General features: G+C 43.6%; 1 protein-coding gene across 2 annotated transcripts in view; it reads left to right on the top strand.

Annotated features, from left to right (window-relative positions):
- Positions 1 to 17,488, top strand: part of PDE8B (phosphodiesterase 8B) — a 240,810-nt gene that overhangs the window by 222,043 nt on the left and 1,279 nt on the right. For both annotated transcript variants that reach the window (XM_047858220.1, XM_047858231.1), the window contains 8 exons: positions 1,414 to 1,578; positions 3,658 to 3,703; positions 4,124 to 4,259; positions 5,141 to 5,339; positions 9,666 to 9,883; positions 11,484 to 11,604; positions 14,698 to 14,865; positions 17,160 to 17,289. In XM_047858220.1, the coding sequence (XP_047714176.1) occupies positions 1,414 to 1,578; positions 3,658 to 3,703; positions 4,124 to 4,259; positions 5,141 to 5,339; positions 9,666 to 9,883; positions 11,484 to 11,604; positions 14,698 to 14,865; positions 17,160 to 17,289 (1,183 nt within the window). The remainder of the gene's footprint in view (positions 1 to 1,413; positions 1,579 to 3,657; positions 3,704 to 4,123; positions 4,260 to 5,140; positions 5,340 to 9,665; positions 9,884 to 11,483; positions 11,605 to 14,697; positions 14,866 to 17,159; positions 17,290 to 17,488) is intronic.

The following is a 17,488-nucleotide window of genomic DNA, read 5'->3' on the forward strand; positions in this document are numbered from 1 at the left end:
TCTGCAATCAGGGCTGCCCAGCACTGGGCTCGTTTCTACAGACAGACGTGATAAATGACTTGTCACTGATAACACGGAGTTTACAGTCTGGTAGAGGAAGCAGATATTAAATAAACACGTAATTAATTTGTAGTTCTAAATTACACTGACTGTTAGTAAGGAAAACAATAGTGTTCTAAGAGAAAATCAGATTACGGCTCTATTTACCTTAGGTGAGGTGATCAGGCAGAGTCTCTCTCTAGAGGAAATGATGCTTGAAGTGAGAACTGAAGCATGCAAGGCTGTTAGAAGACGAGGTGGGAGAAGAGAATTCTAGGCAGTAGGCACAGCAAGAGATGAAGCATAGAGGTGAGAGAAGGAGGATTGGAGTATTTGAAGACTTGAAAGAAAGTTCGGGTGGCTAGAGCTTGGAGGGCAGAGGGGAGAAGATGGTGACATGGAGCTGTAAGGAGGGGTTCGTATTTTAGTTTCTGTGCAGCGGAAGCCACTGAAGAGTTTCAAGTCGGGGAATGACATGATCCAGTTTGTTTATTAAAAGGAACACCCAGCTGCCATGCAGAGAATGGACTAGAGATGGCAAGAATGAAAGAGAAGAGGCCAGTTAGGGGGCTTTTCCAGAATTCCAGGCAAGAAATGGTGGTAACTGTACTACAGTCATAGCAGTGGAGTTAGAAATGAATAGATCAAGAAATATTCAGGGATAGAATCAATTTGGACGATGAATAGCATTATCAGGGTGATAGAGAAAGCTGTTTGTCAGCTGGGGCCACCCAGGTTCTGAGTTTGAGCACAGGCGGATAGAAGTTGTTTTGTTTTGTTGTTGTTTGGTTTTTGTGTGTTTGTTTTTCACTCTAGTGTAAAAACCAGAGAAGGAGCTCTTGTCTCACTTTTTTGGTCCACTTTTTTCCTTGCTTTGGGGAGAAGGGAGCAATATCCTGAATTTAGTTTGGGACATGTGAGCAAGATATTCCAATAGATGGGTCACATGGGTAATTGAATTATACAAACTTGAAGGTCAAAAATGAGTTCCGGCAGGGATATAAATTTGAGAGCCCTTGGCATTGTAGGTCATATGTGTCCAAACTCATGGGAATAGCTGGGTTCTGGAAGGACTGTGGAGTGAAAGGCCCCGTACCCATCTCTGAGGAGCTCCAACCTGCAGGAGACAGCTAGAGAAGGATCAGCAAAGGAGCTGAAGAAAATGTGGTCTCTGAGGTGGGAGAACAACCCAGAGAGGTTGGGAGGAAAGGCATGTTGCAGTAAGAATGGAGTGGTTCCGTGAAAACCCTGCTCATTTTGAACAATAAAATGTGTCACTCTCTGATTTCTTTTGGGTTGCAAGCATGTGTTTGACTTCTGGGAACTAGAATTCTTATATTCTCAAATTTATTCTTTCTCTCTTTATTTCCTTAGGTTATAAATATAATCAATGCAGCCCAAGAAAACAGCCCCGTGACAGTAGCAGAAGCCTTGGATAGAGTTTTGGAAATTTTACGGACCACGGAACTGTATTCCCCTCAGCTCGGAACCAAAGATGAAGATCCTCACACCAGTGATCTCGTTGGAGGCCTGATGACCGTGAGTGATGAGGGAAAACTGGAAATGCAGGGAGACAACATTAAATGCCCTTTAGAGCACATATAACATGTAACATTTAAACTTGCATATAGTTGCAGAAACATCCGCTGTGGGGGCTAACATCAGTGTAATCAGAAGCATCCGTGTCAAAATTTCTGGATTATATATGTGGTATAATTCAAATATTTCTTGAATTTACCTTTCCATGAAGCTAACTGATTATAGCAATGGGAGACAGTCCTTCAGAATCCTCATTACAATAAGGAGTAAAGCAGCAGTTGATTGAAGGCTAAATATGCACCACGGGACCCTTGTTTACCTCTCTCCCTTGACCTGGTGCAGTATTGGATTGAGGGTTATGGGTAGGTTTCCTTGGACTACAGGCTTTTTATGTAATGAAAAGGTTTGTACTTAGATTATAGCACTAGTTCCCAAAATCTCAGCTCTAGAATCCTCTCTTTAAATAAAAACTTATATAGAAGTTCCCTTTATAATCCAATAAAAGCAGAGCAGAGCTGTTCTGGCTCCATAGGGGAGGGAGAAGGAAGCACCCCCTCCCAGCACACCAGAAGGAAGCACCCCCTCCCAGCACACCAATACCACCACCATTTGTCACCACCAAGAGTAGCTGATTTCTAAGGACTCGTGTGTTCTAGTGTTTGGCTGTAATCTATTTGGCTGTAATCACCATCTATGAGCAAGTGAAGAAAAAGAAGAAGATTCAAATTACTCATTTGTAGTTCTTTATCAGAGGGTGAAGCTCAAAGAATTCTTGGGGTGAAACAGACTCCAGGAGCATCTGAGAGTTTGACTTTGAAGGTTTGTGTCTAGCCCTGTCACCAAATGCTGAGCGTTGACTGGCTTTCTAGTCCATTCTCTCCGTTCTTGCAAAAGGTCTTCGATGAGCCTGTAATTTGAGTGACTTCCTGTTCCTTTCCTTTCCCTGGGCTGGCCTTGGTCATCCCATCCCATTGCAGCACAGGCTTCAGCTCTGGAGAACGCTAGCAAGGGTCAGTCAGGAGGGCAGCCACAGCACCGCATCAGGAGGACTTCAGTTTCTGGAACCAAGTCATCTGCCTCTTCCCCCTGTGGCCATACCATCTTGTGGTTCCTCTCCGGGTCCTGCTGTGAGGAACTAGTGTAGGATTCCACTTACTTTTATTTAGTTTTAGAGAAGAGGAAAAAGAAAGGCAAAGAAGAAGCAGGGGAGTGCCCTGTGATACCTGCCTTAGAGGCAGGATGGTTGTAGCCATTGTCACCTACTTATTTATAGAGTTTCTAAAGTTCAGCTCTTGGCCTAAAGGTCCCAAGGTGTGACTTCAGGGGAGCCCTTCATTAATACTTTAAACCTTAGCACACACTTTCTAGGGAGACAAATAAGCAATTATAAATGATTTCTAAGCCAAGATCTAAATAATTAGGCACTCAAGGGTAGAAAGTGGAGGGAAAGGGAACTGACATGCAAGAACATCACCAGCCTAGTAAATGGCAGATCGTTAGGACTCTTTCCACTCCCTTAGGTTGCCCTTCCAAAGATCTCAAATCCAGAAAGTTTTCTTTTAAAGGCCAACTGCAATGTTCACGTTGCAAAGCAGAAAACACAGCTGGAAAAAAAAATTTAGATACTAATCAAAAATTAGCCCAACCTTTTTAAAGCTTTACATTAAATCATCCCCAAAATGTGGCCCATGGCTTTGGGTCCCCAGTATGTAAATCTGAGAACACAAGAACAACATAGTACCTAGAAGGGTAAGTGGGGTCTCTTCAAAATAACTTTGATCCAAAAGCAAGATCCCTTCCGTGAGTTCACTAATGTGGCTTCAGGAAGCCAGAAGACAAGGATGGTGTGAGAAAGGCAACGAAGGCAGCTCAGAGGTCAGGTGTGAAACCTGAATGAAGTCCTATCCATTTTACTCTCAATTCTCCATCTCCTGGGGCTAATAGCTATGGAAGGGGGAGTGTCCTCTGTCTTCTGGATACTGTTCATTTTGAGCCTCATCTTTGGCTAATGGAAGAAATGAGAGAATAATGATAACTGCGTGCAAAGTATGCTTCTAATAGTAGCTTTCTTTATTCCAGGATGGCTTGAGAAGGTTGTCAGGAAACGAGTATGTGTTCACTAAGAGTAAGTTGTCATCTGTCCACTTGTTACTGATAACCTGTCTCCAGCCTGTGCCTTCTCCAGTGTTGTGATTTTTGTTTGGGGAGGGCCTTGGTGTGGCTTGCTGTTGGTCTCATTGGAGTTAACCATCTCTGTAGTCTGCACTTGAAACCAGGTCTCCTAATTAAAATTACTTCTGTGAGCACTGTCAGAATAGGAATTGCAACTCTGTGTACATTCAAACAGACAGCTAAATGGAATTACTTTTTTTGTTTTTATTTTTTGTTGGGGGAAGTTTCAAGAGAAGAGCCCTAAAGTGAAAATCTTAACCCTTGGAAGTTCAAGACTTCTTTCTAGTAGCAACCATGAAGATGCTAACAAATGTTTGGGGGCACTTAAGATTCCACAATTAACCAGCCTCCTCAACCCCGTCTGTTTGCTCAGATGTGCACCAGAGTCACAGTCACCTTGCGATGCCAATAACCATCAACGATGTCCCCCCTTGTATCGCTCAATTACTTGATAATGAGGAAAGTTGGGAGTTCAACATCTTTGAATTGGAAGCTGTTACACATAAAAGGTATGTGGCTTCTCTGGCTGCAGGTGGGGAAAGATTGATGGCCACGCTCAAGACTTTCACATCTGGAAACTTTGAGGGAGACGTGAGTTCTTGCCACAAGAAACTTCACAGGTTCTACTTTTCATGCCTTGCTGGGATGTCGCACAAGCAGAGACTGTGGCCCCTGAGTGAGCTCCTTTATGGAGACAGAGTGGGTAAGATGTGGGATTAGCCTGGTGATGACCCAGGATGAGGACATACTGAGTGTCCTTTTCACATTTATCCAGGTCGTTCCTTTGTGCTAGTGAGCCGAGATTTCCAAATACTATTCGCTCCAAACTTGTTGAAGCTAGACTTTACAAAATAAATTTGAAAGCACTATGGACTTGGCTTTTGTTCCATCCTGTAGGCAGGGAGAAGATGAAATAAGTCAGAAAGCCCTCTTCTATAGTAGGAGACACCTCTTTCTTCTAAGGATGCTGGTCTATAGCATGTGAATGATTCTCACCTGTAAATCTAAGAAATATGATTATAAATGATAGGACTCTACTGACACCACTGTCCCTAGGCTCAGTAACTTTGTGAGGCAACACAGGAAATACAGAGGTTATATGGAAGTAGAGATGGAAAGGGACTATCAGGGATCTTTTTTGGTTGCTAGAGTCACTGAAGGCCGTCTGAGTTTAAGATAATCGAGAAATCATTTGGATTGACCACCATGAGGCTTAGTTGTAAAGAAGTGACTGATGAGGAGATGCTCTATCTCCTAATTTGGGGAGGGGATGTTTTTTAAGCTCTTGTTCATGCAGAGTAAACGTCACAAGAAAAATGCCTCTATTCCCCAGTGTCATCAAAGAAAGCAGTGCACACAATGAATCAGGGTCTGTTTTCCTGTTTTCCAGGCCATTGGTTTACCTGGGCTTAAAGGTATTTTCCCGGTTTGGAGTCTGTGAATTTTTACACTGTTCTGAAACTACTCTTCGGGCCTGGCTCCAAGTGATTGAGGCCAACTACCACTCTTCCAATGCTTATCATAACTCCACCCATGCCGCCGATGTCCTGCACGCCACTGCCTTCTTTCTCGGAAAGGAAAGAGTAAAGGTAGCATTTCAGTATCATGATCTAGTTACCTGCTTAGATTGGAGGTCCAGGAGCTCAATCCTCATAAACATATAAGGCAACTAACCATTTATGTATATACAAATTGCAACCAATCTGATAATTCTTTGAGTTATCAAATTAACTTGTCATGTTGGTGTTGTAAAGACATGGCCTTCGCTTCCAGTTCTCCCCTCTTGCAAAGGCCTAAAATAATAATTGATGCCACTGTAGACTCCCTTACATGCCTGGCTGATTCATGAACCTATTCTCCATGTATTCACTGGGAGCCCGTTGTGATACTGAATTAGAGGACAGGACTTAGTTATTACAGCAAATGGTTACTAGGTCTAGAGGTTACGTTTTAGGATCACAATTTGGCCTTTGGTGCATGATAACCCAGACAGTAAGGAACCACTCAGCATTCTACTAATATACATACATATATATATGTGTGTTTTGTGTAGGTGTGAATGTGGATATCCTACATTAATGACTTGCATAATCATTCTGAAGGAGTTCCACGTCCCTTAATCTTACTTAGAAGCACCTGTACTGTCATGAATAGGTGCTGATTTATAGGACAGCCCTACGTACACCCCATGTACAGCTGGCAAGAGATCTCCATCTCTCCTCCTTCCCAACTACCATCACTTGCAGTGAAGCTTGTAATTCCTTTGCTACAGTTAAAATGGAAGCTTAGAATGTAGATGCCCCTGCGAGAAGTACTATATAGACACCGCAATTCCTATCAACCCGCAGCGGCCTGACGTTACATCATTTCCTTAGTCTTAAGACCCTGGCTACTTAGAAGAGTGATAGCAGGACAGGTAGCAGGAGCTAGAAATGGGACCAAAATGGGGAAAGAGGAGGTTTCCTTCTCAATGTTGCCAAAAGCTAATGTTGGTATTCACTTTCATCATCAGCGAAGTAAAGAATGTGGTCCAAGAATGATGCTTTTGAAGACTTTTATCACCTCCTTTTCAAAAAGGTGACCTCAGGCTTTGTTGGGATAGCACGTTCCTTTGAAGAGCTAAGACACTTTGAGATTCCTACTCCAGGCTCATGTTCCTCCATTTTATGCTGCATGAAACCTTAGACAGCTGAGGCTGTGCACTGCAAAGTTGAGGGCAGGACGTAAAGATGACCCTCACTTACGCAGAACGACTCTATAAAAATACACATTAAATGCTTGATAAATCAGGGAACTCTTGGTCACTTTATCACCTCCCATACTTTCCCTCCCCCAGGAATTTTTCTTTAGATTTTGAGTTCTGCTAGCATATTCAAAATCTGATTGAATTTCTCAAGTAGCAATAGAAACAAGGCTAAGACTATAATTACTTCAAATTCAAAAGACATTTTCTGACAGTCTTGCCAGAGAATCAGGAAATTTAGAACTGCCAGGAACCTTGGAGAAGTAGGTGGAGGGGGCTCCTTATCTCAAAGGTTGAGTCAGCAGCCCCAGACCACTGGTTAGTCCACCGTGAGGCATTCTGAGCAGGATTTAATCCTGGGGACTCTTGTGCCAGACCTGCTGCCACTGATGAGGAGAGTCAGGGAAATGTGTTTTTACCGAATACCCATCTGTCACCCTCTTTTCTTTATGCTTAGACTAAAAATCTTGATATCGCTGTGACATAGCTCCACATCCCCACCCCAGCCAGCTGGATAACATGCCCAGAGCTGACCTTCCCCTTGAATTTGTCACAGATACTCTCTTCCCCCTACTCTTCCCGATTCCCAGGAACCACTGCAACTAGAGTGCTCAGGGTAGCCAGCACTCTGTTGTTATTCTATGGGTGTAGGTGACCGTCGTAGGGAAGGAACTGTTGGAAAGGCTCATCTAAAATGGGGGCCAGTCTGGCCAATTTGCCTCAGGGTGATCCAAATCTACTCCCATTGGTTAAAGAAGGCAAAAACGGTGCGGAACTCTCTGCATCTCCAAAGGTCTGAAATTTCTCCTCTTGTAGGTTTGGTGAGGAAGTTTTCTTCCACAGACGGTCCCTCCATCCCACAGGAAGGGCTTGCTTCTTCCATCTGCTGGGGGGGTGGGGAGGTGGGCCCAGCCTTCTTCTCCTGCCTCCCACCACAACTACCCCCAGGTTTAAATCAGTGTAGGCTGGAAGAAAAGACATGTCTCATCTAATGTCACTTGTGTGTCTACTGCAGTTACTTGAGTCTCTTTTATTGAAAAAACTAAAAACAACTTGGCCCCAGGCTCCAGTCAAGGTGGAACATACTCCAGGACCACTAGCTGCAGGCCCAAAGTGTGGGTTCCATGGGTCCTCCCTGCACAGGTAGAGTCAGAGGAGAGCCCCATCAGGGCAGCTTTGGGTCCTGACTGCACCTCCCTGACCAGAGGCAAAATGGGGCCAGCTTTTCTGCTTGCTCTGGGCATTATACAATCATCAGTGTCTGAAAAGAGCTGAAAGGAACAGCATCGGGTGCTGTCCCTGGTCAGGAAAGCTATACGTGTGGACTGGGGCCAAGCCAGGAATTGCCCCCCACCCCACCCCCACTCCTGCTCCAGGTGGTCAGGGTTGGAAAGGGAAATGGCTGTCTTCTGGTAGGGACAGCTTTCAAGAAACCTTTCAGGGCTAGCTTCAGACTCATTGCTCCCTTACCCATTAGGGTCTGAGAAGCAGTTGGCATTTTTACCTCCCACAGCCTGGGAGAACAACTCTGTAATGCCAGAAAATTATGCCTGCCCCTCTAGCCTCTTCTCAGGTACCACTTTTCCCCTACTCACTACCCTTCAGCCACAGTGATGCTCCTTAAGTTGCCTGAATAAACCACTTCTTTGTTTGACCTCAGGAACACCATGTAGGCTTTCTGCCTGGCATTCTCTCTCTCGTCATTTTTTGCCCGGCTAATTTCTGCTTCTCCTTCAGGCTTTTATGCTGATAAAATGAAAAAGCGCAGTTTTTGGTTGCACTGGCCACGTTTCAGGTGTCTGGTAGCTCCGTGTGACCAGGGTTTATATATGGACAGCACAGACATTGCCATCGCCACAGAGAGTTGAGCCAACAGCACTGCCCTAAACCAGATCAGGCCTTGGGGTTACTCTGTCAAAGCATCTGTACTTTCCTTCTTGGCACATTTCAGTCAGTTACGTGTGTGTGTGTGTGTGTGTGTGTGTGTGTGTGTGTGTGTGTGTGTATGATTTGTGCCTTCCCCAGGAAATTATCAATTCCACTAGTGCAGAGAGCATGCCAGTGTAGTTCATCATTGTAGTGCCAGCATTCTGAGTCACAGCTGGAACCCAGTAAGTGTATCATAAATGATTACTGAATGAATTCCTGAAGTACAGGATCTCTTACATAATAGTAGCCCATTTAATAACTTCTTCCTAAGGCTGTGATCTGAGAAAACATCCGTGTGCCCTTCTGCTCTGGTTTGTGTTCTTACATTACATACCAAGAGCTGTAGAAAGAGGGTCTCCCTTTGTGCCTCTGCCACCTGCTCACCTAGAGCTGAATTTTGTTCTTTTTTTTTAATTTTGTTTTACTTTTTTTAAATTTTTTTTTTAATTTTTTTTTCAACGTTTTTTTTTTATTTTTGGGACAGAGAGAGACAGAGCATGAACGGGGGAGGGGCAGAGAGAGAGGGAGACACAGAATCGGAAACAGGCTCCAGGCTCTGAGCCATCAGCCCAGAGCCCGACGCGGGGCTCGAACCCACGGACCGCGAGATCGTGACCTGGCTGAAGTCGGACGCTTAACCGACTGTGCCACCCAGGCGCCCCTGAATTTTGTTCTTAATTGCAAGAGCCCCTTTAGCCTCAGTTTTCATGGAAAAGTTTTTGTTCTTGTCCTTGATGCTCTTGTACTGCTTGGCTTTACCCCTTTTCACCTTTGTGTGAAGAGTTTGGTTGTATTTGTGCCATTACTGCCACTCTCTCAATCTCTGCGTAAGTAAGAAAACAAAATAAGTAATACTTGTGATCTTAGGCCACTTTCTGCTCTTCACGTGTGGAACAGAGTCAGCAATAAATACCACAGGGCAAACACTTGAAAAGTCCTGTTTGGCTTCTTCCTGCAAAGGACTTGGAGTGAACAGATCCTGGGAAAAGAATTTCGGTGTCCGTGATAATACATCTGTCACATACGACAACTCAGATTTCTGTTTCCTTCCACATAATCCACAGCAACACCAGGTGATGTGATATATCCTAGGCAGCCTCTCAACTTCCAGGAAGTCCGAGAAGGCTCATCAGACTAAGAGAACATTCTGATAATCCCAACTCCCCTGGCCCATCCCCCGAGAGACGTGTAGGATCCTGACATTCAGTGGCTAACGTTCAACCTTGCCTCCTCGTGACCCCAGGGAAGCCTTGATCAGCTGGATGAGGTAGCAGCGCTGATTGCCGCCACAGTCCACGATGTGGATCACCCGGGAAGGACCAACTCGTTCCTGTGCAACGCAGGCAGTGAACTCGCTGTGCTCTATAATGACACTGCTGTCCTGGAGAGTCACCACACCGCCCTGGCCTTCCAGCTCACGGTCAAGGACAGCAAATGCAACATTTTCAAGAACATTGACAGGTTTGTGCTTGGGCTCCTCTGCTCAGGTTTGTGAAACAGTAGCGGGACATTCAGTCTTACGTAACTTCTCCAAGTATTTAGCTTCTCTTAGGGCAGGGAAAGGGGGAAGTAACAATAGCTGGACCATTGTACCAGACGGTATAGTAATCACCTTGCCCTTATAAGCTTACTTGTACTTTCCAGACTGCTTTCATCTTTCTGAATTTCATTTGCTCTTCATGGAGTTCACAAACGTGTTTTACACACTGCGCAAAAACGCTTAAAACCCTGGTTGTCTAATAAGTACAGCAGATATTTTTACCCTCCCAGGGGACATCCTGCCTTTTGTGTAACTCCCGGAAAATGCATCTTTCCTTGGCTTTCCCCAGTTGAGTTTTTGCCACTTAAAATCCTAACTCACGAGGAGATAGCGTTGTTCCACAGGTCCCGGCAGAGTCGTTAGAGCCCAGAGGGTTGGGCAGGTTTCCCCCTGGCTGTTGTACTCCTGTCTGGTGAAAGTTGGCCAGCTGTGAACCGAGAGGAGCACTTCCTCTTGGCTGCCACAGGCCTGCAGTCAGACGATGGCTGTTTGCCACACGGCACCAGCCAGGCTGGAGAGCGGACTTCTGGGGCAGGGCAGACTACACAGAGCACAGGGCTCACCTGGGCCTTGGGGAACACTTGTCAACATGGACCTATCACTTTGATTTCCAGACATCTGCGAAAACATGGAGACCAGTTATTCTACCTTCAACTTAAACTTCATCAGGATCAAGGCTTAATTTTTAAAACTTTGACTGAAAGAATTTTATCCAAGAGCCAGTTTTATTCAGCTCCCTGTTCTGGCTCCTGAAAGTTAGAAAAAGATGATAGGAACTGGAGAGTAATGTTTTGGCAGGTTTGTTGCCCCATGCGTTGTCACTTCTATTTTAGAGAATGACTTTTTTTTCAAATTTTATATTTTATTTTTTAAAATTTACCTCCAGATTAGTTAACATATAGTCAAACAGTGATTTCAGGAATAGATTCCTTAATGCCCCTTACCCATTTAGCCCATCCTCCCTCCCACAACCCCTCCAGCAACTCTCAGTTTGTTCTCCATATTTATAAGATAGTTACTTATTAGTGGGAAAACATTATTCCCCTACCATCATCTAAAGAAGGAATGACAGTTCTCTGTAATTCAAATCACTGTGTCTGTGCCGAATATAACGGGGACAGCTCATCAGGTTGCTGTGTCAGTCTTGTAGGGAAGGAACTTGGCATTTCCTTCTATCTTACTATTGATACGTTTCCAAGGGAAGGTAGAAGGAAACCACTTTGTAAAATAAGTGCCTACTATGTGCCAGTTACTACACACACACACACACACACACACACACACACACACACACACCCATACAAGGAAGAGTCAGCTTCACTGGGGAAAATCGAATGGTGTCATCAAGTCCTGGCATAATGGAAAGAGGGGCAGGTAAACTTTTTTATGATCTGCACTCATTTCTTAACTCTGTGCCCCCAGCTGCCTCGTATGGTGTGGGAAGTATGGTGAAATGGTAGCAGAACAGTTCTAATTCTGGACGTGATATGAACAAGGCCCTGTGTCTTCTGGTTATTTTAGGAACCATTATCGAACACTACGCCAGGCTATTATTGATATGGTTTTAGCAACAGAGATGACAAAACACTTTGAACATGTGAACAAATTTGTGAACAGCATCAATAAGCCCCTGGCGGCTGAGGTAAGCATTTCACCTATAATAAGATACATCAGCGTATTATTTCCATTAGAGCCGGCGCTGGCCGCAACGTACTTTCTCTTCATCCTGGACACAAGATGGTTGTTTGCCTGGAGGTGGTAAAGACGGGCTGAAAATACTGGCCACAGTGTCCACGGTAACTCTGCCTTCCTTAGAAAGAAAGGTCCTGAGATAAAGCCAGTGGTGACGGGAGGAGGAGATAGGCCCAAGAGTAAGATAGATGAGAACTGCAGACAGCAGAGCCTGGATAAATGGTGGTATTTTAGGGCACCCAAAGCCTTTTCTAATTCTGTGACATTGGACACCTCAAAAGTGGATGTTTTAAAAAAGAGACAAACTAAGAAACAGACTCTTTAACTATAGAGGTCAAACTGGTGGTGACCAGAGGGGAGGTGTGTGTGGAGGGGGAGGAGGATGGGTGAAATAGGTGATAGGGATAAAAGAAGACACTTATCATCATGAGCACTTGAGCAATGTATACAATTGCTGAATCGCTACATCGTACACCTAAAACGAAACATAACACTGTATGTTAGCTCTACTGGAATTAGAAAACTTAATAAAAACAAAAGTAAAAACAGAAGCTGAAATTCAGTATTAGAAGAAAACACGGATGTTTTAAAGAACTGTATTCCTGATGATGTGCATTAAAACCACATCAGTACTTAAAGATTATATACAGTCAAACTGTGAGTGCTAGTTGATAACAAAAGCAGAAGTCATTTTTCCTTTTTAAAATTTATGGACGTACCTTAGTCCTGCCTTAAGGCCCCTATAAACTGGAGTTTTAGAAACACACACAGAGGGTTCACATCCCAGTTGTTTAAAATGAAATCAACTGACCTCTGAGACCATGAAGCTGCTCATAGCCCTGTAAAGTTAGAAAAGCTTTTTGCTCATTCCGTTGAGAAGAGGTTGCATATGTTGATGGGTGATGAATGGTTGTCTTAAAAGTAACCTGATGATCAGTATGGAGACTCTCTGTGTAGAACCCATCACCTGACCAGGCCAGATGCACGAACAGTGTCCACCCCATCTGTTCTACTTCATCCTCCAGGGATCCCACAGCATCATGTCAGAGCCTTCTCTTTCCACAGAGGACTTACGGGGGTAAGGATCTAGGGATTCAGGAGGGAAAAATTATACAGAACCACAGAATTTATAGTTGAGGAAAGTCACCCATCAAATAAGCCTCAAGCTCTGTGTTGAGGTTTATTATTTATCACATTGCCTAGGGTAAGCAGTAACTTCCCAGTAATAGGTAATCAAAACAACTACCTTCAGAAGCCCATTGATGGTTTAATAAATAGGTCTGATCTTGAAACAGAACAAAAAACTCTTAAATGTTATGCTTTCACTTTGGCAGAGGTCTGCAGATCTAATTAATTTTTCACACAATGTGATGATGTCTTTGAAAGAAGAGAATAGCAATCTTCCAGGTTTTGTATAATTGGCCTATTACTGCATTTATGTAAACCTACTGCTAGACCTGGCCACTCGGTTCAGGACCCCTGACCTGACATCCATCACTCAGTACACACTACTATACAACCAGTCTTTTTCTTTTTTTTTTTTCCAAATTTTTATTTAAATTCTAGTTAGTTAAGAGTGAAATATTGGTTTCACGAGAATTCAGTGGTTCATCACTTAGATACAACACCCAGTGCTCATCATAACAAGTGTTCTCCTAGATGGGTGTCATCACCCATCTAGCTCATCTCCCACCCTGCCGCCCTCCATCAACCCTCAGTTTCATGTTCATCTGCTTTGTTTCCTAAATTCCACATGAGTGAAATATGGTATTTATCTTTTTCTGACTGATTTCGCTTAGCATCATACTCTAGCTCCACCCATGTCATTGCAAATGGCAAGATTTCATTCTTTTTGATGGCTGAGTAATATTCCATTGTGTGTGTGTGTGTGTGTGTGTGTGTGTGTGTGTGTACACGTGTGTGTTTGTGTGTGTGTTCTTCATCCATCAGTCAGTGGACACGTGAGTTCTGTCCATAGTTTGGCTATTGGTAGCACTGCTGTAAACATCGGGGTGTATGTGCCCCTTCGAATCTGTATTTTTGTATCCTTGTGGGAAATACCTAATAGTGCAGTTGGTGAATCAAAGAGTAGTTCTATTTTGTAATTTCGGACGAACTGCCACACTGTTTTCCTGAGTGGCTGCACCAGTTTGCATTCCCACCAACCGTGCAAGAGGGTTCCCTTTTCTCTGCATCTTAGCAACACTTGTTTCTTGTATTGTTAATTTTAACCATTCTGACAGGTATGAGGTGGTACCTTATTGTGGTTTTGATTTGCAGTTCCCTGATGATGAGTGATGTGGAGCATCTTTTCATGTATGCCCAGGCTTTTTAAACATGACTGAACACACAGAGTCCCGCCCTGGTCCACTTGCTTCTCTTCATACCCCCACCCCCCAAAATGTACATGGCTCATGACTCCCTACCACTCAGAATAGCAGCCAGGAAAACATGAGCGGACAGATGCCTTAAGAGAAAGAAACAAAGTGGGTAGGGGTGGGACGGAAGGAGCTGGCAGGCATAAGAAATAGAAGTAAATGAAGAAATGATTGAAAGGTCACAGGTATGTGTTATTTCCCATCTTTAACATATTTTTTAAACCTGAAAGTTGCTTTTACACATATCCTGATAAAATTGGGAGAGAAGCTCACCTTTAAGACTACATACTAAACTACTAAATATGGCACAAAACCCTGTTTGTAGCAGTTACCTTTGGGGAAGAGGATGGAAGCAAGGGAGTGGATGAGTGGTGATAGGGTAAACTGGTTTTGGCGGGGGGGGGGGTCCTCTCCTCTCCCCTCCCCTCCCTCTCATAAACATAAAAAAATAGTAAACTCTGGTTTTGTATTGACTGAGGTTATTTTTGTATGAGAATAGATCAGTGTATGGAATATGGAATTAAGGAATTAATACAATTGGAATTAAGGATGGGAAAATTTGAGTCCCAGTCCTGTCCAAAAGTACCTGGGTGATAACTCTCTAGTAGTCTGGTCATTGTGATCACATCATCATTTTAACCATGATCTAACCATCTGTTCTCCAGATTGAGGGCAGTGACTGTGAATGCAACCCTACAGGGAAGAACTTTCCTGAAAACCAAATTCTGATCAAGCGGATGATGATCAAGTGTGCTGATGTCGCCAACCCATGCCGCCCCCTGGACCTGTGCATTGAATGGGCTGGGAGGATCTCTGAGGAGTATTTTGCACAGGTATACTGCCTCTCTAGGGAAGCTCCACTTCTCTTCTAGCAATGGCTTCTGGTTCCCTCAGGAGTGATTAATGTGGCTGGTCAGTAACCAAAGTTACTCTAGGGGAAAAGGGTAAACTGAGCCTTTGGAAGTACCTTGTCATCATCAAACTGTTAGATCTTGAACTCCCTCCAAATCTGAGCTATTGTCCATTCGCTCACTAGGTTATTCTCACCATGGAGCATGTGAGGACACAGATAGGAAGAAGACACACTCCTGCACGGGTGCAGCTCAGAATATATTAGGGAGCTGTGTAGACATAGATAGGTCCACACATTGCTGTAAAAAAGGAAATAGCTCAAAAGGAGGTATGTTAAGGGCTATCAGAGTTAAGAAAGCTTGTTTCCTAGATTAAAAAAAAAAAGTCCGGGGCGCCTGGGTGGCGCAGTCGGTTAAGCGTCCGACTTCAGCCAGGTCACGATCTCGCTGTCCGTGAGTTCCAGCCCCGCGTCAGGCTCTGGGCTGATGGCTCGGAGCCTGGAGCCTGTTTCGGATTCTGTGTCTCCCTCTCTCTCTGCCCCTCCCCCGTTCATGCTTTGTCTCTCTCTGTCCCAAAAATAAATAAAAAATGTTGAAAAAAAATAAAAAAAAAAAAAAGTCCTGGGGAAATGGCAATAGAGTCGTGTTTTTGTTTTTCTTTTGAAAGATAATTATGGAAATAGGAAAGGACTTTCTGGGAGAGAAAAAATGTACGAAATTATGAAGAAAAATAGAATTTTTATTTAACAAGAGCAGCAATATGTAGTTCACTTAGCCAGTGTGAAAAGGAGTTAAAGGGAAAAAATCGAGAAATTAGTAGACCACAAGATGCCATTCTAAATACAAGCCTACTTCCAGAGAAAAGGTCCTAAGAATTGAGGTGTGTATGTGTCACAGAAACAAAAAGCTACAAGTAATGTATTTTGGGGGGACCTATATGGCTAGGCTCTACCACTAAGGCAGGATAAAGAATAGCTGAAAATGTCTAGAAGGACTGCCAGAGGGAATGACTAGCCAAGTACCCAGTAAGTTAACTGCAGCTTTCAAGGCTGGGAAGAGCCCCTGAATTGAAGAAAAGTAGGACAGGCAGTTCTGCTCGCCAGAACCAAGGGGTTAAAAATCCCAAATTACTCCTTAAGCAACAGTGGATATTCTAAGGATACCTCATCAATTCATCTGAAATGAGCAAGCTGAGCCCAAAGCTGGCAGGAGGCCATTAATGGGCTTCCCAGGATCCAGAGAAGACTTGAAATCCTACTCCTAATACTCTCATAAGTATGTGATTAGGGAATGGGAAAGAAGCACTTTTAAGTTCTTTAATAGAAGCTCCCCGTTTAAGGGTCCTTTTCCCAAAAAGGAATGTACTGACGTTCACAAGCACTGTGACCTAAAAATCAGAAGTTACAAACGAGGCCTCCGATTATGTGGCCTCTGGTTCAACACACCATCAGGAAATGTGGATGTTAATATTCAGCTTAGTACATAATGGCCTTCACACACACACACACACACATTACACACTCTAATGTGCAAATTATTCAGATTTACATACTTCCTGAGAGAGCTGCATGACCAATACCCAAATCTGAACAATCATAGTTTGTCACCCTTTCAAGTGAAAGTTGTATTCCATGAAAGAAAAAAAAAAAGGCTAGGTCACCTCAATAAATGTGTTTCCTCAAGACAACCATTATACTTTGGTATGCAGTATAAGGACTTTATGTGAACTTTCCATTTTGTCAAAACATAGAATTTTCAAAGGATACATACTCAAAGGTTAAACTTTAATAAGATTAGTAATTCTTACTGCTTCAGTGAGGATATTCCTAAGTAAAATTGGGGTTTTAAACCTCAGGCATGTAGCAGTGAATAATAAAATGATTATTGGTACAGTTTAGTGACAGTTGCCGGATTCATGCCAAGGCACAAGAAGTTTTACCCACTGCACTCTCACTGTAAGTGTCAGGATTATTAGTATTAATACTACTGGTACTACTTTGGAAATCGATCTCAGGAAAGGAGTTAAGAACTCGGAGATTGATGCGTCAGGAGGAGCTGTGGTATGGTATAAGAGACTTCGGACTCACAAGACCTGAATTCAGTCACCACAGTTCATCAGGTGGTTGATTTCTATAGGCCTCAGGAGCTTGCTGAGCCTCCTTCTTCATAGATACAATAGGATGATGACCCCTTTCCAGAGTTGTTCTGAGAAACTAAATGCTACCGTGACAGCTCCTCATGTGCCTCAGCCCTGTCTGTGTTCTTATGTCTTGCAGACTGATGAAGAGAAGAGACAGGGGCTCCCTGTGGTGATGCCAGTGTTTGACCGGAATACATGTAGCATCCCCAAATCCCAAATCTCTTTCATTGACTACTTCATAACAGACATGTTTGATGCTTGGGATGGTAAGAGAGTTGGTGTTTTGTCACCTCAACAGAATATCTTGTTCTGCTTTATGATGATAACCCCTAAGGACATAGGCTGGGCCTACAGGTGTATGTGAAATGTTGTTTGTTTTTTTTAAGTTAGCTATGGTGGCGTGCATGTCCACTTTCTGCATCGCCAGCACCTTGCAGAGAACCTCTGAGTACAGAAGACTCCATG

This window comes from Prionailurus viverrinus, chromosome A1 (assembly GCF_022837055.1).
Source record: "Prionailurus viverrinus isolate Anna chromosome A1, UM_Priviv_1.0, whole genome shotgun sequence".
Taxonomy (NCBI): domain Eukaryota; kingdom Metazoa; phylum Chordata; class Mammalia; order Carnivora; family Felidae; genus Prionailurus; species Prionailurus viverrinus.